The sequence below is a fragment of the Pseudorasbora parva genome, chromosome 12, assembly GCF_024679245.1.
Source record: "Pseudorasbora parva isolate DD20220531a chromosome 12, ASM2467924v1, whole genome shotgun sequence".
In the NCBI taxonomy this organism is placed as follows: Eukaryota; Metazoa; Chordata; class Actinopteri; order Cypriniformes; family Gobionidae; genus Pseudorasbora; species Pseudorasbora parva.
The window spans coordinates 27,442,907-27,469,733 of NC_090183.1; the positions used below are offsets into that span (position 1 = coordinate 27,442,907).

Genomic DNA, 26,827 nt, shown 5'->3' on the forward strand with positions numbered 1-26,827 from the left:
TTGTAGTTTGGCACTTTCTTATGACACGTAAAATGTAAATGTGTCAGATGTTGTTTAAGGAAATAATGACACAAGGGGGTCAATAAATGCCTTCTGAAGCGAAGCAATGCATTTTTGCCAATGCTATATTTATAACTTTATGGTTTATTTATAAACATTTGGTAACAACCGCAAGTCTAATTCTGGCTGAAGAGTGAACTCTCACCCAATGCAGGACAAGTATTCACTCCCATTATAAAGCTTGTAGGATTTATACGTTAATATAACTCTAATTGTGGCTGAGAGAAGAAAGTCATATACACCAGGATGGCTTGAGGGTGAGTTAAATATGGGATGTTACACAATGATATTTTTGGATGAAATAACCATTTAAAGGGGGGGTGAAACACTCAGTTTCAGTCAATCTCATGTCAATCTTGAGTACCTATAGAGTAGTATTGCATCCTTCATATCTCCGAAAAGTCTTTAGTTTTATCATATTTATAAAAGAAATATGGGCTGTACCGAGTCTTTCCGGAAAAAAACGAGCGCCTGGAGGCGTATCGTGTGGGCGGAGCTAAAGAATGACAAGCGCGCAAAGCGGTGACGTCCTCAAGCGTGGAGAAACCCATCTATCTCAGCTAATACAGATAATGATCCACAATCAAATCTGAGGCTGAAATAAATTGAACAGGAGAAACGGCAACATCAGGATGTCCATCTCTGTGGTATGTACTGTATTTAGGGGCCTTTGTGTGCAGTTTATGAGGACATGATTCGGTTTATGGACTATTGTATGTGACTAGACCTTAGAGGTAGCAAGCAAAACGGTTTTGCACGTCAGAGTCAGAATAGTGTAACGTTATACAGAACAACAATGGAGTAACCGTTAGCGCATTTGAATGACGAAGCACGCGATCGTATCGTTTACTGATGTTTACTCATGCGACGGTAGCCAATAGCAGAGACATTTGAAGTTGATTTACTCACCGGCATCTTCCAAAGCAGGACCGCTCTGTCAAAAACACACTTCTTTGGTATGATTTGGTGAAGTCCTGTGACAGCAGTGACCGTGGAAATCCACTTTGCGACGCGACTGAAGCGATGCCTTGAAGCTTCCCGTCATTTCTGCGTTCAAATCGGTTCAAATGCAGCGCTGCCTTCCCACAATGCTGTGCTGAAGCCGCTCGACGTCACCCATAGGAATAAAGTGGAGCACATAAGTGTTCACGGACGACTGGATCTGCAGCTGAGAGACTGTTTACAGCGTGCATTTCCTCTCTCGCTCTAGTCACGCGCGCGCGCACCCTTCCGGGAGAAGAGCCCGTACAGCCCATACAAGGACCTTCCGCTCTATTTAACGTCAAATAGACCCATACTCGAAAAAAACTCACCGAAACTTGTGAGAAACCGGAAGGAGTATTTTTAACACAGAAATACTCCATCAAACGTCCAACATTAGTTTTTGAAACTTTGTCTATGTTTAGGATGTGAATCCAAGTCTTTAAAGGTGTAAAAAGCTCAGTATGCATGAAACAGCATTTCACCCCCCCCCCTTTAAGCATCCCCTTTTACTAAAAAAAGAGAAAAAGAAAAACATTTCATAAAGGGAGCTCTAAACATTTATACAATTGTAATGTCTCTATAATGGCCACTCCTACTGCCACCTAGCAAGTAGCAAATTGTTTTGTTGCCAGATGCAACCCGATGCCCTTTTTACAAAGGCTTGATTTAGTTTTAAGGGTCTACTAGAATAGGTTTTCTAATTATTTTTCACATATTTAACATGTTGCAGCACCTCTCTTCCCAGTCTGTCATTAATACTTTGTTTAGTCTGTCTCTATTAAGCTTCTACTTACAAAAAGCGCAATGTGCCCTGATTGGTCAGCTGGATCAGTATATTGTGATTGGTCAACCGATTTGAGAGTGTTTCGGAAATATCACAGCCCCCTTTACTATAACTGCGTGTTTCTACCCACTACTAACACAACTCAACCATACATCTGCCCCTGGTCTTGAGCATGAATGATTAAAATTAGGAATATTGTGAGGAATATTCCTGGGAAGAAACCCCAATATTACAATCGAAGCATTTCAGCGAGTTCCGAAACTGTGCTTACTGATATAGAGAACACCCTCCCTTTGCAACACACTGAAAGTTGAAAATGTAAGAGAGAAAAAAAAGAGAATCCACAATCCTATTTTAAAAACAACCTGTTGGGTTGTCCCTATTTCAATAGAAATATGTCAAAAAGAAGCAATTTGCCAGCTAATGCATGGGGTCAAAAACCTGTTGCAGGGATAGAGAGATTGCTTCCTTTCTTATCTCTTCCATTTCTGCCTCTTTTCCCAACACATCTCATTCCCTTAAGATTTGTCTTATGATCCAGCAGGATGTCATCCAGAGGTCCTCTGAAGATCTGGGCTGAAAGATGAGGAACCCTTTGAGTATAAGAAACTGTGTAATTGCTACCCATCTGATTGCTTGTTCAAGGCCTTCTTCCTTTTAAAAGGGCAGGATGGGGGATAGTGTGTGTGTGTGTGTGTGTGTGTGTGTGTGTGTGTGTGTGTGTGTGTGTGTGTGTGTGTGTGTGTGTGTGTGTGTGTGTGTGTGTGTGTGTGTTGTGAGTGACTGCTGAAGTGGAACCCCAAGGCTAATAATTAACTAAATTAATCAGAGTCAATGCCATGATCTCTCCCGGCTGGACGCTTAGCGCTCCCTCAATTGGGGATATTGTAGTTTGCTGGAACAGAGGACTTGGCTTCTCCAGAGACCGACATGATTCAGTTTTCTTCTGTTTATAATCCTGAATACAACAACCCTTAAGTCTGAGAAAAGCACAAGGCTAGATACATTAGCGTAATTATTAGCAGATATTGGTTAGATGGTTATTCAGTTGTACGCTGTGCTATAACAATCCATCATAAGACAAGGAACACATAATAGTTTTCACAGTTGGCTGCATTCATCACAGTTCAAGCCAACACACAGAGTCCTTCCGTCCCCCATTACGTGATATTTTCATTTCTAAAGAGCACAAGCGGGACACAGAACTGAATAATGCAGACTTTGAGGCACACTGTATGTGTCATGTAAGTGAATTGCTACCAAAACTGTCTCTGAAGTGTCTGATTAATTGATATTTCTGTCTCACTGTACTCTGCAAGAGATCCTGTTCTTTTTTGTGCTCAGAGAGATTGAGTTTGTGTAACTCATTAGGGAACTCTCAGAAGAGTTGAGATGAAGAGCAATTCCTTAGCTCCGTAGTTTGGCTCTCCAAAAACTTCGGGGGTGCAAAAAAATGCATCAGATCAATTTTCAAAGATTTCCAAAAATCAGATTAAAGGTTTTGAAAGGCGAACGACTCAATGGTCAACCAAAACCTTTTTTCTTTGTGCTGTGGTTAGGAGGCGGGAATTGCAGCGTTTTTCTAAAGTCAGCTGGAGATGCTCTCATAATTTATGAGACATCTTGCCATGAAAACTTGATGAAGAAACTTGGAAGAGTTTGAGTTTTTTTTGAACGCATAGTATGTGAGACCCCAGACATTGGACTGTAGTAAATGGGTCAAGTGGCATTCAGTTTTGTGTTTCAAACGCAATATTATCAACACTTCTGTAAAAGGCTAGTGTCCCGGAGTGTATTAATAGAGCTTTCTATCAGAGAGCGTTGTGCATTGTCCTAGATACTCTGGTTGAGCATTTGCATATTACGCACTTGCCCTTAGCAAAGTCTCAGGAGTGTGCTTTAAAATTCACTCCCGCTTGTGTGGGTGTGTGTGTGAAAACATGGGATTTGTGGCATGTTAAAGTGCTGTAACCCTAAAACAGTTCAAGAACTACATTGACTCTCTCACGCCAGTGAAGTTATGCTTATTGCCCTTTAAGGAACATTTACCGTGGCACTTAAAATGTACTAATAACGGCCCTGCGAAAACGGTGCATGCTGTTTGTCATCGTCTGTATTTTTTAGCACCCAATGCACTGACGTAATTCTGGTACAGTGCAAACATGCCAAAAAATCAGTGTTGAATGCAATTTGCGCACCACTGTTTTAGAGAATTTAGCGTCTAGTTAGAGTGGATTATGGGTAATTAATGAAAAAAACTGATTTTACAGCAAGCAAAAACAGTTATATTTTATGTTTGCAACATATTTACATATTTTAAATGTTTTAACATCAAAGCATTTTCTAACTACAAGCATGGGACATAACTGAAAATGTTTCGTTTTAATTGGCATTTGGAAATGTATAATATGTTTTTACACAATGGACAGCAAGAGTAGCTTTGCTGAACTACAAGAAGCATCCTTTTTTACAGGCTGCCAATGGGTTCCTACAGTGATGCTGGGGAAAGAAAGCTTGTGTAGAATCAAAAGGAAAAGATCCAGACCTTTCCTGCCTTGGGCAATGTGAAGTCTCTGGTTAATTAAATAGACAAGCTACTGACCAGGAGTAAATGAGAATACAAACACTGAAACTTGGCCGAGAGCTGATGCTCTAGACTCTACAGTTGCACTTAGGTTTTTCCTTGTTCATTAGCAAGAGTAAGAAAAGTGGTTTTATTTTTTATGAATAAATAGCATGGCCTATGACATTACAAGTGTAAAGCACAGGTTTCATGATCCAGTGTCACACTACTTACTACTTACTTTTCATGCTGAATTTGAAGAAATAGACAAAGCTTAGAGGACTTTGCAAATGGGATGTTATGTAAGGCAAATGTTAAGAACATCAATTTAGACTTAGAAACAGTTAGAAAACTCTGGTTGGTGGACCTAGGTCAGTTGTCACTGAAAGATGTTCTAAGGTAATAAGGTGCTAGACCATCTCAAGTTTTAAATTTAAAATCAATTCTATAATTAACCAGCAACCACTGTAGAGATACTTAGACAAGAGAGTAATATGTCTCATTTGCAAAGACCATGTTAAGAGTCTCGCAGCCACATTTTGACCATTTCTAATCGAGATAATGAAAGAGGAAAAAGAGAGGAATGGTCGATCCTAAAATAAAGGGAATTGCAGTAATCAAGTCTAGAGTAAATAAAAGCATGAATTGCTGTTTCAATGTTCTTAAAAGAGATGAATGACTTCACTTTAGCCAAAGTTCTCTGGTAGAAACAACAAATAGATACGACAAATATAGGTTAACTTGCTCACAAATGTTTCACACATGATTTAACATAAGAAAATAAAACACCAACGTTTAAAATCACGGTTTCAGAGAGGCCAAGTGCAATAATCTCAGTTTACTCATATAAAGTGTCATGAACAGGTTTTATATATATATATATATATATATATATACTGTTGTCTGAGGTCAACTAATGATGTTTGTGTGGTTTTTACATTCAAAAACATCATAACTAATAGGCCACACTGGTCTACACTGGTTTTGAGGCTCTCTCCAAAATGCTGGGTTCTGATGGGCGTGACGCACTGGAGACTTGGAAGTAAACGCCCACGGCTAGGATTGGATAAGATTTGCATATTTAATGAGCTTAAGCTCCGCTGTCAGTTCACATGACGGACAGAACGAGGGAGAAGCGGCAACCAGAATGATTACCTCGATCACAGGGCTCGTAAACGTCTTTATCAAACAAACACAATTTTTTATTTCTTATCGACCCACGACTGATTGGACTATTATTTTTATATTACACAAGACTGCAAGAACGGACGATAAAAGCGTGAATCGCGTGCACATACATACACGTTCGGCGTACACACTGCCCTTCAGATGTCAACTCGAGAGAGACTGAGAGAGAATAGCAAAACGAAGAACGGAATACTAAGAGATTCATCGGCCTGCCGGGCTTTGAGAGCCCTGGCCCATACGTGTCTGAGTTCAGCGTACTAAAGGTATGCTCTGTTAGACACGGACACATAAGCAAAACGCTCTATAACAATGCATATAAAAACACGTTTTACTCACATTGGTGTGTTGCACCACTCCTGTCAGATGCAAATCCAGCATCGACCGGAGATTTGTTTACAAATGATTCCGCAGTGAACTGAAGTGAATACGTCTTCCCCATGTGAGCTGGAACTGTGGGGGACTTAAAAATCCACAACCAGGAATAGCGCAATATCTTAATCTTCCTCAGCATGCTTATTGTTGTTGACCAGCTAGCACGAGCCCTCCATGAGTCGGTGGGCGGGGCTACTGGATTAGACGTGCTGTAGATTCTGTATAGGCGGTGTTTCGTCACGCACTGACGTCAGTATGAAGCACGTGACTGTTTGCTGAGCCTGGTGTCTATAAAAGCTTTTCTTTGACTAACAAGGAAGTTTTCAGCTCTGAAACTTAGCTCAAAAGCTCAAGCTCAAGGTAAAGTTGATTCCTCAATTCATCACCCCTTTAAAGACATCCAGGCTTCAACATCAGAAAGGCAGACAGCGAGAGAATCAAAGCCCTTCCAATGCTTCAGAGGCAGATACATTTGGGTGTCATCTGCATTAAACTGGCAACATGCCATATTTTCTTTAAATAAAAAAAAACAGGACCAACATGTAAGGGATAATGTACACCCAGCCGGTTGTTATCGCAGAATAAACCCTGACAGGGTGATCAGTGATCTTGCATCACTCTGAAGGGTTTTTTTTTCTGCGATAACAACCGGCTGGGTATACATTATCCCGCTTATTATACGGCTACTAGTCTCAAATAAATTAGACACAAAATATTGACTTGAGATTAAATATTTTATTAGCTCTTACGCAAAGCTTCCACGAAGAAAAACAGTTCCAAACTGCTTTAATCCTTTATCTATTGCTGCTAAATGGTGAAAATGAATGCTGAAAGGGTTAGTTCACCCAAAAATGAAACCAAGCCTATGATTTACTCACCCACCCTCAAGTCATTATAGGTGTATATGACATTCTTCTTTCAGACAAATACAATCGGAGTTATATTTAAAAAGTCCAGGCTAACGTTAATCCCAGCAGTAGTTGTAGCTGTTTTTGAAGTCCATAAAAAATGCAGCTGTCCGTCAAATAACGTGCTCCACACGGCTCTGATGGGTTAATAGAGCCTTCTGATTCGAATCGATGCGTTTTTGTAAGAAAAATATCCATTTTTAAAACTTTATAAAGGAAACCCGCCTTGAAGTCTTCCATTGTAGCCATGGCTGTTTTAGTATTTAACAGCCACAAGATGGCGCCAGCATTAAGCATAGAAGTAGTACCGGTCAAGATAACTCGTAGTACCCGGATGAGCGGTTGTTATCTGGAAATAACATACCGCTGGAATGCGCGATTGACCAATCAGAATCAAGTATTTAACAGAGCCGTGTAAGTATTTTATATGTAATACCCTACTCCATGTATCTACATTTGAAAGTATAGTACCTGAATATATTTACTACATATAAATGTCTAAAACAAACTTTTTTTCTTTCTTTTTTTTAAAAGGCAGTGCAAATAAAAAAATATTTAAAAAAAATGCAACAATCCGGTTCTGAGTACAAAAACCTGAGTCCCGAGTGCAAATCCTGGGTAGTAGAAGAGTATTTTGTGATTTACGTTCAGTTTGTGATTGTATTGATTTGGTTAACTTGAGCCTGCTATGAACACAAACTCCATCTTCCTCCATGTTCACCCTCTAGTAGTTGAGAGGCTGGTGAGCAAACAGGAGCAGCAGAAGTGGATCGTGTAAGTACTGCAGATGCATGAACACTTTCGATGTATATAAATGACCTGGCCTGACCATGTCAGACCAGTTTTTTGTTTTTTTTTAGTATCTGTTTACTCGTATGGTTCAGTATATGAATTAGGTTGGTCGACTTGAAAAGCCCCAAGCCTCAAGTACTTCTTTTGTCTAGTTTATTCCTGCAAACCATCAGATCTAATGTCAACCGCTTACTATACCGCAACCTATACACTTACTCTTCACCTCCTTGAGAGGTGCAACCCTTCGCCTGTTCACTTCCTTAGTACTCTAAAATACAGTAAATCTTTGAATTACTGACGCCGATATAGTCCATGTTTTCACCTCATTTGAACGAAGGGACATATCCGGCAATATTCAGATTAGCAGTTAACTTATATAAAATTTTCAATAGTTGTTTCTTAAAGCATTTGTTGACTCAATGTGTTCCAAATCCATATGAGGAAGAACACAACTATGGAACACAGAAGGAGAATTTTTTAACAATGTACTGGTCACTCATTTGGGGACTGGAGAATTTGATCTTCATAAAGGAAATTTCTATAAAAACTACTATTAAAAATCCCATACAACAGTGGTTCTCCTCCCCTTTTGACTTGAAAGCTCCCCTATTGACCAGAAGAAAATGTGAAGGTACCCCCCATGAAGACTAAAATAGTCCCAGCATTTATTATGACAAAGCTGTTTTGAGATTAAATGAACCAGAAATTTCAGGAATGATTTGTTCTGCAATTAAAACAGGAACTATTTAGGAGGGAAAAACATTTGTATTTAAAGTTAGATTGTGTAAATATATTATTAATAATAGATTGTTCATTTAAATGCCTTTAAGATTGTCTGGCTATCACCAGACCAAGCTCAATCTTTTAAAGGAAGTGTGTGTAAGATTGTTAAGACCAGGCCAAAACTGGTACTGCAATCACTTTCAAATGACTGTAGAGCGGTGCATCCCCTCTCGCCCTCCCCCCGATTTGAGGTTGCCAGATAGGCTGCAGGATCAGCAGGAACGTTTGTAGCTTCAGCTGTGGTAACTAGAGCAGAGCTGGCAACCCGGATGGTGAAACTCTACTGACTTTGTGATTGGTAGATAGGTGGAGGGTGGAGCTTCAGACCAAAACACAACATCAGTTGAGGGCTGCAACAACAACTTTTAAATGACATTATCCTGGCCGGACTGATATAAGTATTTGAAATTAACATGATTTCTTAATGTCTAGTGACATATCAGGGCCATTTTATGATTAATTGAAATACATTTCTTACATGCAGTTCCTTTAAGATTGAACGTTGGTCTGGGAAGTATGCTCTGTATTTCCTACTGCAGAAGAGGTGTGATCAACGGGCATAATTCAAATGACACTGTACGAAATTGGATAGTCCTTCAACCAATAAGACCAAGGATCCATAGCTTCTTTAGCCGTCATACCGTCATAGTGTTAAACCCACCAATAGCACGCCATGTGGATAAGCCTGTTTGAGATTAGTCCCCACAAATTTGTAACAGAAGCAGGACAAAAGTACAGGTTTTCAGCCTGAGCAACGGGGCGAAATCCAATCACCGACAGATCAGACTGGCTTTATCAAGTCCCCTGGTTAAAAACCACTGCCATACAACTAAAAGGGTTATGTGACATATATAAATATATTGATATTAATAATGAAGACTTAAAACTACTTTTATGGATACGTTTGTAATTTTGCAGCATAACAGACCTCGTTCTTTTTCATTATAAAATGCATGGGATATTTTTCAAAAATTCATATTTTTGTTCCATGGAAGAAAAAGTTGGAACATAAGGGTGAGTAATTCATGACAGCGTTTTCATTTTTAGGTGGACTATTCTTTTAAATAATTAAATTGGGTCCAGAATATATAGTTATCTCCCTGTCTGGATCCTGTGTTTTTTTTCTTTCTTTCTTCCAGACACACATGAGTATTGGCGGCTGTTTCTTTCTTGCCTTTTTTATTCTTGTATGGCGTGTTTATGTTTCAGCTCTTCAAGACCAAGGACACACTGCTTTCTAGTTTTACATCAGAGTGTGGCTTGCCACTTAAATCTGTCTCTCCTTTCTCTCTTGCTCTTTTTTTCCAGCACTTATTCTCTCTCCTCTCCCGGTCCTACCTCAGATGGTCAGGGAGGGCCTGTTTTCCGCGATAGTTCATGTGAGGTGATATCATCTAACACGAACCTTCATTGTCGGAGAGCACGGGTCGGCGATTGTGCCTCGTTGAGACAGCTCCACTGAGGCTTGCAAGATTGTCAGCATTGCAGGCCTAGTTTAAGGGGCTGGAGGGCTTACAATGAATCATGTTGCTAGATTTCATTCGTGGGTGAGCGTTTGACCCCAAGATAGAATGTTTTGTGCCACACGAACATGCAGTCCAACACATTCACTCACCTCCACGCTCCAACTCTCCTTTCTCTCGCTTTCTCTCGTTTTTCTGTTCAGTCGGCCCGTTTACACCCTGGCACCTGTCCATGTCACAGTTCCCACCTACTTCCAGGACATGAAACCCATACGTTTCCCCCACACCCTCTCTGTCATCTGCACGCTGCCCTGCAGGCCTGACACACTGAGAGGTAATGCTTTGTGGCATGTAACCCCTCCTTTCCCTCTGCTCCGGAGTCACATCCCATTATGCCTCATCATCATTTGCTGATATGGGAATGAGATTACAGGGGGTTATGGGTAAGGGGCATTGAGAGATTGAAGCACACTGATGACACCCATTTCTTTTGTCATCTGAAGTAAAACCAGTCGTACAGCTGCGTAGAAGGCCTTTTGAATAAATGCACACAGAAAAGATAGAGGAAGTGAATTGGGAAAACATAAGACGACGACAGAAATGTCCAAACAATACAAAGAAGTGTACATTTGAAGCATTTAGTGAAGTTGTTGAAAACCTTTTAATGCTTTGTTTTGACATAAGAGTGTCCACAATAAAGAAAACGAAAAGTATTTTAAATAATCTTAAAAACAAATGTATATTCTTAGAAATATTGCATTTATGCTGGTTCATTTAAGAAAAAGAAAAAAAAAGCTTATTCCATTTTCCAAATAAGTGTTTGAATGGCTATAAAAATGTCATGTTGTGTAAAGTAAAAATTAATAACATATTTTTGTATGTAAATACATAATCTTAAATGTAAATACATTTTAAATATATAAAAGTTAAACAGGGTATCCGCAGGGTCTTGAAAAGTATTAAAAGGTGATAAGACCTTATAAAATTAAGACCCTTATAAAGTATTAAAAAGTCTTATCACGGCTTTATAAAGTCTTAAATTTTGAAAGTATTTTTTTAAGCTTTGTCAAAAGAGTTTGACTCCAAAAAGTATTTATGAACATATTTCTTTTCATCCCCATAAGTATTAAAAAACAACGGGGTGCTCAGTCTGAGATCGGCTCAGAGCGTGTGCTCCAGGGATGGACATTCGCACCGCCACCAGCCAAATGCGGCTGATTTTGAGTTGTGGCGGGTAAACTCGCTTCACCTACCGAGCTGTTTCACCTCTTTGTAAACTTTGTTCAATGCATGCGAGTGCTGCCGTATGTGCGCATATGACCAGCCGTTTTCTCCGTCATCACTCGCGTGAAGACGCGCTATGAGACTTGCGGGCTCTGTGAGAAGATCTGACGCTGTGCATCATCCGAGAGCGCGCGCTTGTCTCACAGCGCGCAAATATTGAGTTCTCTTTCAAGTCTTGCGCTTAAACATTTTAGTTTGAATTTAATTTTTCGTTTTTTCAGCTTTGGTTTTTTCTTTTTTGGTTTCGGCCAATAATTTTGATTTCGGTGCATCCCTACTGACAATGTTCTGCTCGGTATGTTGTCAACACGCTTCAAAGATGCCAAAACGAATAGTTTCATTGTTGGGACTAAAAACCATAAAACTGGAAGCCATAAAAGACCACGAATCATCGTGAAAATGTCAGTATTTCATTGAGACTTGAGATTAAATAAACTGTAGTATTGTAGAGTATTGTAAAGTATTGTAGAGCTTGTAGTATTAATTTTCACATGCAGTTACACATTGTCAGTTAAAAACAAAAAAGTGGCTGGTAAAAACATTGAGTGGTAGACTTTGAAAAAAGTTAATTTCCATCCCTGGCGAGCGCTGTCTACGGGTGACGTCATGTATTTTGCGAAATGCGCAGTTAGGTGATGTGTCGCCCTCCATACGTTGCGAAACAGATATGCAATATAAACGATACAAAATTGGTCTACGATAGAGATTTTAAGTCTACATTCGACTACAACTGTTTATTAAAGGTTTGTTGCCGATTAGAACTTTAAGTGCGATGAGTTCTTAAAATATTTTGAGAAGGTCTTTAAAAAGTCTTAAAAAGGTATTGAAATTAACTTCAGGATTCCTGCATATACCCTGATTAAAATTGTACTTGTATTTTTTATTCATAGATATCTTTACGCATTTTGGGAGTCAAAACATACGAGTTGGACTTTGTGGATAAACATTTTATTTTTATTTTTTTATTAAAGCAGTGAAAGTTTTTTTCCCGCATAATAATAATAATAATAATAATAATAATAATAATAATAATAATGCAAGGTTGTGTTAAAGACATTAATACGGTTTTCTTTTCAAGTATTTCATTTGTTTAATTTTTTCTCCGTTTCTCATGCTCATTATTGAAAAGGTACATTAAACAAATTGTGTGAATTTACTTGTATAAAAATATATCTATCAGATTTATCTTTTATTTATTTATCACAAATATCACATTGACCCCATAATTTTTTTTTTTTTTTTTTTGCTATTTATATTATATAAACATTTTGCATGACTTTGTATCTTTTTCGTTTTTTGCACGCAGAGCCTGTCACAGCAGATTTATTTTTTCCTACCCAGCTTTTGTGTAGAACCCCCCCAACCCCCACCACACACACACACACACACACACACACACACACACACACACAAATACAAAGCGCATGTTTGGTAACATTGCTCTGTAATAAATTTGTGAATTAGAGCAGCATAATTTGCTGGAGCGGAATTTGCTTTTGAAACAGATGTTTTTTAAATCATTTCATTTTTTCACTCCAGCTGCAGGAATGTGTTGTTTGCTATTGTTCCTAAAAAACAAGATGAATTCCATCTGTGGGAATCTGTGTTGCATTATTGCTACTATTTCTGTCTAATAACGCTCTGTTGTTTACACCACAAAATATTCTTTCTGAAGAAACAAAGTTCTTGCAAGCCCAGAATATATGTTGTGGATCTGTTGTGTTTATTTGTTTACATGCGCGTTGTCGCGATTCGCTTTGTCTTCCAGTACTGAGAAGGCTGCGTTTCCTCCTTTAAGAATCACACCTTCTTTTCTCAGCGAGACAGGAAAGTTTGGCCTTCCACAAAAAAAGTTCTTTGCGTTCCTTCTTTACACGCATGATCTTTGATTTCCGGCGATGTAAGATCAAAATTGCTGCTTGCGCTCGCGCCGCCTTTCATGCACCTCTCTTGCATCGCAGCATGAAAAAACAAAGAGCGGCGAGACGGAGATGTGCAGGAAATCTTAGCAGGCCTGCCACTCAAAACATCCACCATCGCCAAACAACAGCATCTGCCTGCCACCACAAATACATTAGAAATCAATTATTTATGGAACGCAGTCAAGAACTCTTTAATCTTCTCCTTTTATCCAATTAAAATGCCTAACCGCTTTAAGCCTTTCACTAGGCTTGTGAGCAACACACTCAGCCTCTTTCTTCTTCCTTCATTCCATCCTTATTATTTCATTTTTTTTTTTTTTGGAGGTTGCACATAAGAAAGAATGGAGGGTTCATAAGGATGGTGAAGACAGAAGAGAAAGTGTATAAAGTGTAAATGAACTCTTCCACTCCTACCCCTTCTGGTTACAAAGGAACTATTTGAAGTTTTAATATGAGGACTCGCCTTCCACTCCCAGAGCAGGGGACACAGGGGAAAGCGAGGACTCTTTCATGAGCTCTTTCTGCCCAGTTTTTTTATTTTATTTTATTAATGGTGGGAGGGGAGGGGGTAGGGTTCAAAAGCAGTTGAGTTAGATAGAGATTAGGGCTTCACGATTCATCGGAATTAAACCACACTCGATTTGACAAAGAATGACAAAATATTTCAGAAAAAAAATATTTTTTATATGCAGCTTGTCAGTAAAGCACGGCTCACTGATCAGTAGTAAATGCTGCTCCATCTGAAATCCAAATATGCCCCGCAGCAGCACGATAACTCACGGCATTCCAGGAAATACCTATGTGGATCATACTATCGCTGTAGCTGAATAATCAGAAGATTGAAACGCTTTGATTGATGTAACTTGACTAATAAACACACGACTGCGACAATAGTTCTTCAAGCCTTCTATGGAATTTTCATGACGATAAGTATATTTTTACATCAATGCTAATAGAATAGAATATTCTATGATATTTAATATAGAATATTATGAAAAAAATGTGTAATGTGTCTTATTCTGAAGCCACATCATCTCACAGTAGGATGCTCAACTGTTGAAGTGAGTTTGGAGTAAAAAACATGTTATTAAAGGTTTTCTTGCTGGACAAGAGTTTCATGAGTGCTTCTCATGTTGAGAAATATGTTTTACAAGTGTTGCTTTTTCAAATGCACATTATAAGTGACTCAAACTCAGTGCTTTCAGATGAAGCAGCATTTACTGAGCATAGAGCCAGGTGATTATCGCATAATCGTCAAATCTGTTTAAATGTAATTTTAGGTGAATTATTTTTTATAAATGATTTTTTAATAATTTTTTGAAATATTGCAATTTTTATTATGCAGGAAATGAGTTGTGGCCTTTATGTCAAATATGATTAAAGCCGTGCAGCAGAATTACAAATTTATGACAATTCTTCTTTTATCATTTTACACACCTTTTCTTTGTTAAACTTGTTCAAGTTCTGTACGTGTGAATCTTTCATAATGTATGCACATCTTGATGGACATAACATCACAGCATTTATTTCCATCAGGAGGAGCATACAATTTTGGTCATGATCTTGTATTGACCTTTGTGAACACTTTCGCTGTATATAGTCTATAGAGCTGGCCTGACCATGTTAGACCATTTTTCCCCCCTTTTTAATATCTGTTTACTCGTGTGGTTCAGTATATGAATTTGGTTGGTCGACTTGAAAAGCCCCAAGTGCTTCTTTTGTCCAGTTTGTTCCTGCCCACCATCAGCTCTAATGTCAACCGCTTACTCTCCTATACACTTACTCTTCACCTCCCTGAGAGGTGCAACCTGATGCCTGTTCAGTTCCTTAGTACGCAGAAGATAACGTAAATATCATGATATTGTCAGCGTGTAAGTGTCCAGCACTCTGTAAAGTCTCAAAGACTTTCAATGATTAAGGTCAGGACTCAGAGGTGCCAATTCATGTGTGAAAAAGATTCTTCGTGCTCCCTCCAAAACATTCTTCCACAATTTGAGCCTGATGCATATTGACATTGTCATCCTGGAATATGGCCATGATGTGTCTTCTTACGTGGTTGTTTAAGAAATGAAAAGCTACACATTCCATCAATTATGGCTAGAAGAACTGATGCCAAACATACTGTATAACTTGCTAGAAAAATAGAAACATAGCAATCATTGCAATAATGGACTTTTGCCCGGTGTGTGTGTGTGTGTGTGTGTGTGTGTGTGTGTGTGTGTGTGTGTGGGTGGGGGGGGGGGGGGGGGGTATTACAAGGAGAAGGTGAAATTTGATGTCCCCACTTTTCCAAAAACTTATAAATCATACAGGAGGATGAGGTTTTTTGAGAAAGTAAAAATGCAGAATGTTTTCTGTGATGGTTAGGTTTAGGGGCAGGGGAAGTGTAGGTGAAAATATGGTTTGTACAGTATAAAAACCATTACGCCTATGAAATGTCCCCACATTTCACAAAAACAAACATGTGTATGTACACAGCAGGAAAAAATATATATGAAATTTGCTAAATACATAAAAATCTGTATTAAATGCTACATTTGATTGGCCTAAAAACAATACACTTTGTAAAAAAAAAAAAATTTTCTCTGAAACTCATTTATTTATGATATAGGGTATAAGGATAGTTAGTACACTACTTAAAACGGTGGGTAATTGTTTTGAGGTTAGATTCCCACCAGAATTTAGTATTAGGTGGTCCTGTCGAGGTGGTTACGTTTACTGTTGAACTGATTCATCACATGACAAAAGTGACCTTATTATGCTCTAAAGGCATTTGAGGATTTCTTTGTACATCATGTGAGTCCAAGGCATTCCCACTCCACTAAGGGGAAAGAGGATTTCCGAACGTTTTCCTCCACTCAGGCTTTGAGGGTGACCTGCGCTTGGCTGTATTTCCAACTCTCGCTTTCTCTCTACTCTTTTTATGTGCTTGTCTCGCTCACACACTTGTTTGGCTCAGAGGGGCCTGTGATCCAGAGCCGCTCTTGTTTCAGCCCATCTGAAGTGATTACCTTTGCCTGGGATTCCACCCACCCCCACAGGTCCCCTGGGGAGCTGCGGCAGTCAGACGGCACTTTATTTCCTCCGCCTGCTCTGTGCTGTTCCTCAGCGGAACCCTGCTGCAGGTACAGCTCAGCGGGGATGGAGTGGAAATTATCTAGAGATCAGCGTCAGTGAAGTAGCTCGCATTAGTTTTAGTGACAGGTCAACATGGGGCTCACAACATAGAGCTATGTGGTAATTATTAATCAACATGACAATTCATTTTTTATGCTGGTGTTTCGTAGACAGGTGTGACAATTCATGGAAATCTTGAGTCGGATCATTTCACAGTGCCTTTAATTGAAGTAATGGTCTGTATGGCTGTTATTCTGCTACCTACAGAATCAATCATAAAGCTCTTTTGTCTTCACACACTGAATTTTTTTTTTTTTTTTTTTTTTGAATGATAAAAAACTAAAATAGTCTTAAAACAAGATACACTACCATTCAAATGTTTAGGGTTTGTAAGATAGTTAAAATTATGCTCACCAAGTCATGCATTTAATCCAAAATAGTAATATTGTGTTATAATATTACACTTCAAAAGAAAGTTTTTCTATTTTAATATGTTCAGCAGCCAGTTTCAGTGTCACATGATCCTTCAGAAATCATTCTAATATGCTGATTTGGTGCTCAAGAAACAAAAAATGTTTTCATAATTCTTTAATGAATGGAAAAAGCAGCAATTATTTGATTTTTTTTTTTTTTCATTTTAAAAGTACTGTCAGTTTAAATGTTAATGCATTCTTGCAAAAATAAAAATTTCGAAAATCGTACTGACCCCAAACTTTTGAATGTTAATGTACATTTAATATAATAATGTATATTATTTAGATAATATAAATTACATTTTCCCCCATGTTTACAGTATTAAGAACTTTTTTCAAAAAAATTTTTTTACTGAATAACAAGATAAAAGTACTGATTTTTGCAATGCATCGATTGAACCGAACAGATATCCCCGTGAAAATCCACACGCACGAGGAGAATTATCTACGATTAAAACTTTGTTGAGGAGAGGTGCTCATATTCAGCTCAGCTTTGATATCTAATCTGAAGAGCGGAAAAGTTGAGTCTGTTTTGTTGATGCCGCCGACAGCTTCAGCAGTGAAAATGGGAGCGTGTCTGATATTTCTGCTGCTCACTGCTTCGCCTTTTGTCTGTGACAAGCTTGAACTCTGGCTCTCATTGCAGTCAGAGAGTGTATCATTTCTAAAAACAGGCTTAAATGAAGCACAAAAGAAAGAGAAAAGAAAGATGAGGAACTACAGAACTAAAGTTAAGTAAATTAATTCATAATATCTCACATTCTCTCTTTTTTTGAGATCGTATCTGTCCTCAGATGTGTAAAAAGGAAAACACCACAAGATATGGCTCTAAAGCGCATTATTTCCTGATACTGCTAATTAAACTGCTAGCGTCATTAATTGGTTTGAAGATATCTTTGCATTGAGTTGGAGACATCTTAAGCTCAATTAAAGATAGCTTCAACTCAATTACAGATATCCAAATGCCGTGTCACACAATGTGCAATCAGGATCTTTTTTCGGTGCAATACCAGATGCCCTATAACACAAAGATTGTGCTCTCTCCACTTCCAAAGTTTCGTTTTATCATAAAAAAGATTGTGTGTGTGTGCCAATGTGTTGTTTAATCCTATTCTCCTTCCAGTGCAGATATTATATGTAGCTATTAGAGGAAGATTGGTCTGAAGAGAGATGCGATGGAATGTATTAGTGTTTGGTTTGAATATGAGCTATCCCTGCTCTTTACGCGTCTGACATCGTCTGAGTGATAAGTTGCATGTGTTTTAGCATGTTGTGATGGGTGAGTTGACAGATGGTGGGTGGTATTTGCACAAGCGGTGATGCATTGATCTCCATTCTCTTCACAAAGTGAAAAACCCCAGCTCAGTCTCTATTAAGTGACTGACCTTATTAAGCGGCTTAGATTTCTACAATTGTAGGGCAACCGATCACTTTGCCCTTTTTAAAAAGGAAAAAAAAAATCCAAACACTTTAAAGGGGTAAATTCCCTGGAGATGGTATCAACCTAACTTTAGAAATGCTCCTCATATTCTGTTTCTTTTGACATTGACTCTTTTCCTTCTTTTTATCCACAAGACTTGCAATTACTCAAGTAATTTATGTTATCATTGGTTATCATTCTACCACAAAGAAGAGTTGGCTTGAAAGAGGTGACAGACACACTGTTTGTTCAAGATTATCTCTGAACATGAAAGCTAAAGTGTTAGTCAAAATGTGAATAACCCATATCTCCACTTGAAATAGTTATTCTTAAAAAAAATTTTTTTTTAATGAAAATGGCAAATGATGCCGTTTACATTATATTTATATTATCCTTTTAATCTGCACCTCTTGTCTTTTTTAAGTTTCTCTCACCATATGTGACCTGTGCTGGCAAAATGAGTTGGAATGCGCACAGGCTAATCACGACCTACAGGCAAAACAAGTGAAATCTGTCAAAAAGACTGAAAATCTGTTCATTAAGCCCTCATTCTAGCGATCCCAATGCTCCGAATAGCAATTAAACATCTAAAAGTAACTTTATTTGTACGTTTTCTGAGAGGAATACCTTTGAAAAAATGCAGTTATTCTCTGCTTAATCCTCGAAGACTGGCGCTACAACTTCCCCTCGGCACAAATTCGGTATCGGTTTAAAGTGCAGCATTCCAACTTTGTGATTATTCATAGCGAATTCTTGATGGCATGAGTTTCTTGGCGAGTATTTGCGCAAACATTATGTGTTATGTCTTGAATGTTTTGTGAACTGTTGGGGAAAAAAAACACCTGATGTGTAACATTATATTAGATCCGTGCAGGACAGTAGGTCTTAATATATAGACCGAACAGATGTATATCTGTCAAAGGGGTAAATTTATGGAATAATTTAGAGATGGAATTAAAACACTGTAATTCATTCTGCAAATTTAAGAAAATGTTTAAAAACAAGGTAATACTTAATTATTATAATATAAATAATTGGTGTATGCAATACTACATTTATTGTAATAATTTCTGAAATGTATATATGATCTTTGTAATTATGATTGTACATTCTGGGAAATGTCTATAGTAACACTATTGTATATCTTGTACTAATCTAATCCATTAGAAAGAAGAGAAAAGGAAAAAAGAGTGACGCTAATTAGAGAAATATTATAAAGAGTAGGCATAATAAGCAGTGGCTTCTGCCTATATCTTTTTCGGTTATGTATATATTATTTGTTATATTTATTTGGTTATTTTATTTAAATATTTTTGTGTTTGTGTTTTTTGTATTGTTTTATTAATTGTGGACAATTTTCTGTAAAGACCAAAATAAAAAAAATAGCTTTCTGTCAAAATGGACCATTCTGACTATATTTACCTCAAGGTTGTAGCTCAGTCGTTTTTTTTGTTTTTTGTTTGTTTGTTTGTTTGTTTTTTGTCAGATTCCAACAAAACACAATTTTAAAGGTTTGGAAAAATAACAATAATTAATTTTTAAAAATGTGCGACTCATTTTACCAGAGTGAATCACGTTATTTTTATTTTTTGGTAAAGGTTATATAATTTGCCATCAGCTTCTGTACAGTAATTCCAATGCTGTATTTTGCAGGTCGGTGTGCAAGCTGTGGGGAAAATGTGGTCGGTGAGGGGACGGGTTGTACCGCCATGGACCAGGTCTTCCACGTGGACTGCTTCATCTGCATGACCTGTGGTTCCAAGCTCAGAGGGAAGCCCTTTTATGCCATGGAAAAGAAGGCTTACTGCGAACACTGCTATATCGTGAGTGTGATCTGCTGAACACTCCTTATGCACACACTGGATCTTGTACAATAATAGTTTAGCTTAAGTTCTTAGTCATGCAAAATATCTACTAGGTGCACAACAGGTGCATGCATACATCTTTTTTCTTTCAAATGATGTTGAATGTTTGTGTGCTTTTTATTTTTTTTGGTGGTTTTGGCTGTATTAGATTTTAGATTTTTTGTACAGAATTTTTTTTCTGCATCCCAAACATGCCCCGACCAGGACCTAAACCTGGGTCTCATGTGTGCAAATAACTACCCTCATTGTCATTGCTCTGAAAAAAAAAATTATATGTACGGTATATGTATGCACTACTGTTCATAAGTTTGGCATTTGTAAGATTTATTTTTAATTTTTTTTGAACATCTCTTCTGCTCACCAAGGCTGCATCTATTGGACTAAAACAATAATCTTAGAAAATATAATTACAATTTAAAATAACTTTTCTATTTATTATATTTAAAAAAAATATTAAAATATGTAATATTTTCACCAGCCAATACTTCAGTCTTCAGTGTTATAGTATCCTTCAATAATCATTGAATATGCTAACTTGGTATTTAAGTAGCATTTTTTATTATTATCAAGCAGTTTTGATGCTTAATATTTTTGTGGCGCCCATTTTTTTTGGGGGGGGGGGGGTGTAGGGGGGATTGGGTTCAGTATACTTTAGTGAATAGAAAGTTCAAGAGAACAGCATTATTTTAAATTTTCTTGCATTTCCTTTTAAAAACAGGATAATAAAAATACATATATATATATATATATATATATATATATATATATATATATATACACACACAGATACACACACAATCACACATATACACAGACACATTGCACGCTCATCTGTTGATCATACTGTTATTTACTCGTCGATCTGCAAATTTCTACACGCATATCTAAGAGGAAATACTTGAGCGGCACTAGTTTGCATGCTCTTTGAAGCTCCAGCTTCCTTGTCTTCATATGAAGCTAGCTTCAGCTCTCATTAGCTCCATGTTCTGAAGACTTGTCTAAGATCTGCCAGGAGCGTCTGGCTCTGTGTAAAACCTGGATTTAGGTTCTTTCAGAAATGTTACTCAAACCGTTGCTCTTTTCATAATCATTCACCTATTCCTGTCACACTGCTCATTCTTTCCTGATGAGCTGCTTCACACTTGTTAGCTCGGTAGTCAAATCCATAAGAGGCATAAAGATTAGACAAACAGTGGCCTCGCATGCAAAGGACCAAGCGTCACGTTCGACTTCATCTCATACATCTGATAAGCATTCACACGGGCAAATCACACTTGAGATGTAACACGAGTATTAAAATCACATTAGACTGCCAGATAGGATTACTTTCCTTTGTAGATTGGAAAGCAAATCAGGGCCTCCTTTTTCTCCCTCCACCGTCCACCTTCCCTTTTTCTGTTGCTGAATATATCTGTTGAAAATTCTCTTATTTCTTCAGGCGAACGGTAAGAGAAAAGGAAATTAGTGACAGTTACAGTAAGCCATGAAAATGAACATTTCTCATTGAACTAGAGGTTAGGAGTTTCTTATAAAAAGCTCACAAACTTTCTGGGCATGTTTTCCCACATCTGAGGGTTGTGCAACATCTACATGTGCTGGTAGATATTAAAAGTTTTTAGAACCATATTTTGTTTGTCAGTAATACAACACTTTTTTATTATTAATTTTTGACCTACTCTGTGTGGGGAAAGGAAAAGGGATTACACTGAAAGTATTAAAGTATTACATTGATTTAGTTTAGAGGTCTGTAATAGACTGCTGTTAGCATTCCTATTCTAAGTTTGTACACAGCTAAATTTGCAATGGCCATCAATGGAGAAAGATACTTTTTAGAACAGATGGTGTAGTTCTAGCCAGACTTTGACTCATTCGTTGGGACCAGAAAGATCCACAAACATATTTTAAATAAATACCATCACAATGTGTTAAAGGCTGTGATGTCACAAACTCTTTCACACCTTTATGACAACCACATATTTGGAAGACCTGTCAATCAAATTAGTTCACACTCAACCACCAATAACCTGCTCCGACCTTTCTCAACCATGGGTCTTTACATATAAGAGCCCACATACTGGCCCACTTCAATGTTGACAATAGCAAAAGTCCTGTTTGATCAATCTTTACTGTAAGTATACAATTTTGAAACCCTGAGTCGGTAAGCACTAAAAATAAGCATTCGCACAACTCACAAAGAAACCAGGCCATTCCTCTAACTGCCTTTTATTTCATCATTGTTTCCCGTTTGTACTTGTGTTATTTCCATTTCCACTGGCACGTGTAGCCTACTTACAATTCTGTTGTGGCCGCAGTGTTTCCCGATTTCCCTGTTAAGGAACCACTTTATTACTGAGCCAGCAGTTTCTTTAGTGTTCTTCTCTTTTATACAGACAATGCAAATTTGATAAAAATCCAGAATATTGTTCATATGTTTAGATTTGTTTAACAAATTAAATGGTCTAAATCCAACTATATATGAAAATTCAGTTTACTTACAGTATATTCACTACATTTTATTTTTAAAATAAATTCTCTTATTGTCCCCTCCTCCTTTGACATCATGGCATGGCGGGCCAAATTCAAGCTCGTCACACGGGCCATGGTTTGAGCGTCTCTGATCTGAACAGATGCTAGACAATTGTTCTGATGACTAATGAGTACACTTTATTACAAATGCAGTTGCCAATGTGTCATTTATATAGATTTATAAGTCAGCTCTCTGAAATACTTGATTCTGATTGGTCATTTGTGGCATTCATCTGTCAAATATTTCTTAATAATGACCATTGACCAGGGCAACACTGTACGACTGACCGCACAATTTTTATTATTACCTTCATACTTCATATTCCATGTCCATGCATGTCATTTAATCAGAAGTAGCCATGCAATCAGTGGGTAACTGTACAGCCAGTTGATCATTCTCTCAAAATAATCCCTGACTGGTTGATCGGGACCCCAACACAAAGCTTTGGTCTGACTGTACTTTATCTCTTCAAATATAAAATATACCAATCCATAAATCTATCATGCAACATTCTACCTCACACTGGCTTTACGTCAGCCATTTCAGGTAAAAAAAAAGGTTATGCTTTTCATATATCGGGTTATTTTGACCATTTGACAGCCTATGTTGCATCATAGGTAGCGGATACTGTAGGAAATGCCAAATTCTCCACATTATAACCACTAGTCCTAAGACTGAGGTTTCACTGACTTTCTTGGGTGCCCACTGCTCACGAATGAATTAGAGAAACCCAGAGAAATTTCCAGGACTGTCACCAAAGCCAAAACCACCTTTACCACTCCTACAGCTTTTCAGTAAACCCTAAACTAAATAATCTACACTTAGCGCTACAAACAGGGCACGGTGCCGGCTTGGAGTTCAATAGAGGGCACAGTTTCACAGCATCACCAATGAATATTCAGAGGAGCATAGGCAAATTAGAAATAATACATATTTAATAATACATTTTAACACCATAGCAGTGCAGGTTTTCTGACTGCTGCTGTTTTTTCAGATATAAAAGGAATAGTATGTCAAAAAATGCAAAACTTTTCCAAATCTGTATGCATTTTTTCTGGGGCACAAAATAAGATTTATTTATTTTTGTCATTGTATTGATTTTTTTTTTTTTTTTCACAGGAAAAATACATGTAATTTTATAATGCCAGGGGGAGTCGATGACAGAATCTTTGTGTTCTCTCCCTGTAACTGCAACTTAATTATTGGACAAAAAACTTGTCATCAGTAAGGAACCTAGGTGTGATCTTTGATACCAATCTTTCATTTGAAAGCCACTTTTCTAGCGTTCTACCACCTTAAAAATATATCTAAATTATGGCACATGCTTTCAATGCAAAATGCTGACAACATGAGCTCAAGCATAGATTATTGTAATGCTCTACTGGGTGGTTGCCCTGCTCGCTTAATAAACAAACTCCAGCTGGTCCAAAATGCAGCAGCTCGAGTTCTTACTAGAGCCAGAAAGTATGATCATATTAGTCCAGTTCTGTCAACACTGCACTGGCTCCCTATTAAACATCGCATACATTTTAAAATCTTACTTATTACTTACAAAGCACTAAATGGTTTAGCTCCCCAGTACTTAAGTGAGCTCTTAACACATTATACTCCATCACGTCTATTCCGGTCTCAAAACTCTGGCCAGTTGATAATAGCTAGAATATCAAAATTAACTGCAGACAGTCAATCCTTTTCCTATTTAGCACATAAACTCTGGAACAGTCTTCCTAGCATTGTTCGGCAAGCAGACACAATCTGTCAGGTTAAATAAAAACGCATATCTTTACTATGGCATACACATAGAACATTTTTAACTTACATTATTCAGATCAATTGACTGATTGTTAGGCTGCATTAACTAGGTCAGCCGAAACTGGGAAACTTCCCATAACACCTGTTGTACTCGTTACATCATAAAAAGAGTGGCATCTACACTATTGTTAGTCTCTGTTTATCCCGAGGTTTACTGCAGGTGGCCGGATCCAGACCATGTCCGGATCAGATGGTGGACCTGCGCCCAGACATGACCAGCGCATCCCTGGAGTGTCTGCCGAGACCATGTCAATGAGTGTCTCCTCTAAATTTGCATCATCTCACGTCATCGACGCGTACAAGCACTATATAAATAAAGTTGACTTGACTAGTTCAAGCCACAATGCGCTATAATACTGAGAGAGAGACATATTTGAACAAACATATATTCGATTCACCTGCTCTGTTCAGTTGAACTTCAAAATTGTTAACCTTTGTTCCAATGAACAGCGTCAGACTATTATGTCTGTCTGTGTACTACTTCAACAGATGAATCACTTGAACAGTTGAAGTATCGGTGACTCAGGGCATCTCTTGAATCAACCTCCCTATACTGATCAGCTCTCAGAATGATTGTACTTGCTTCCTCTGGAAGTTTTCCAACTTGGATCCATGCGCTAAAGAGAGCCGGGATAATTTAAGAACTTTATTTATGCATTTCATCAGCATAAATGTTCTTCTGGCACAAGATCAAAAGGATGGAAGAAATCTGAATTTCTTAATGAAAGTAATTTCTTCTTCTTTTCTCCTCATCCTCAGGGTCATACGCCTCTGTGCGATTAGAGAATGAGCATGAGACTTTGGTCTCTATAGAGACATGGCAGTCCCCCAGTGAGCTGGGGGAAAACTTCAAATGAGGCCAGTGAGTCAGTCTAGGAATCTTTTAAGATAGGAAGAATGCACATTGTACATTATTTATCAGTTTATTTATCTGCAGAGACAGGATCACAGCATTCATATTTTCATTGTTCTTATATAAACATCTCATTTACTGCTCTGTTTGCCACTAGGGAGCAGAATGGGGGGAAAACACCTGTTATGTATCTAATGTAATTTACTTTCTTCTAAAGAAAAGAGCCTAAATGTATTGAAATCTTCTTTTCAACCTTTTTTTAAACTGATCACGTCTCACTAAACATCTGCATTTTCTACTTTAAATACCTTTGATGTATGACTGTCAGCGTGTGTTCAAAGTGTTTTTAATACAATTTTCATTTTAACCTGTTGGATCCCGAGTTAAAATTATAATTGATCAAAATGTTCATAGCGCCATTACAAGATTTCAGCTCTTCGTTGTAGCATTTAAAATTTAGATTCATCTCAACTTCAAAAGTCATCTTGACATCAAAAGATATCTTTGACAGCATTCAGCAAACTAATTTCTCTCCTTAATTTAAGAGGAGCAAATTTCACCACTGATTCTGTATGAAATCATATTACATTTCATTTACAATTATAAAATTATAATTATGAGCATTCATCATGTCAAGTTTCGGACCCACTTTATATAACGTGGCCTTAACTATGTACTAACATTCAAATTGATCAGTTAATGAACATACATGTTTTTACATTGTACTTACATTTTGAATTACGCTGTTGACACTTCCCTTACACCTAACCCTTAAACTTACCTATACTACCACACCTGTCCCTAACTTTACCCGTATCCCACCTCAATATCAGCATAGTGTTGTGCAATACAATATGAACTCAGTAAGTATATAAGTACAGTAAGTAAATGTTTTGATGCAAATACATAGTTGCAAACCATAGTCCCTTATGGTTGACTTTTTGTATCTGTCTGTATTAATTGCATTAATCTTAGTTGTGTGTGTGTGTGTGTGTGTGTGTGTGTGTGTGTGTATGTATATATATATATATATATATATATATATATATATATATATATATATATATATATATATATATATATATATATATATATATATATATATATATATATATATATATATATATATATATATATATATATATATATATATATATATATATATATATATATATATATATATATATATATATATATATATATATATATATATATATATTCTGATATTGAGGTGGGATACGGGTAAAGTTAGGGACAGGTGTGGTAGTATGGGTAAGTTTAAGAATTAGGGTTAGGTTAAAGGGAAGTGTCAACAGCGTAATTCAAAATACAAGTACAGAAATTAATTAGAGATGTAATTACATGCAGGTATTTTTAAAATGTAAGTACAATGTAAAAACATGTATGTTGAATAACTGATCAATTTGAATTTTAGTACATATTTAAGGCCACCTTATATAAAGTGGGTCCGAAACTTGACATATATATATTTTAATACATCCTTTATTCAGCAAGGATTTATTAAATTAATAAAAACCGAACAAAGTTAAATCCTTTTTTCTTTTCTTTTTTGCCATCACATGAATAAATTATATTTTAAAATATAATAAAAATGGAGTATAGTTGGTTTAAATGTTTATATTTCATAAGATGTTTT

At 37.2% G+C, this 26,827-nt stretch overlaps 1 protein-coding gene across 4 annotated transcripts in view; it reads left to right on the top strand.

Annotated features, from left to right (window-relative positions):
• lpp (LIM domain containing preferred translocation partner in lipoma) overlaps positions 1-26,827 on the top strand; it is a 291,537-nt gene that overhangs the window by 244,720 nt on the left and 19,990 nt on the right. For all 4 annotated transcript variants that reach the window (XM_067459632.1, XM_067459633.1, XM_067459634.1 and 1 more), the window contains one exon: positions 19,767-19,936. In XM_067459632.1, coding sequence (XP_067315733.1) covers positions 19,767-19,936 — 170 coding nt within the window. The remainder of the gene's footprint in view (positions 1-19,766; positions 19,937-26,827) is intronic.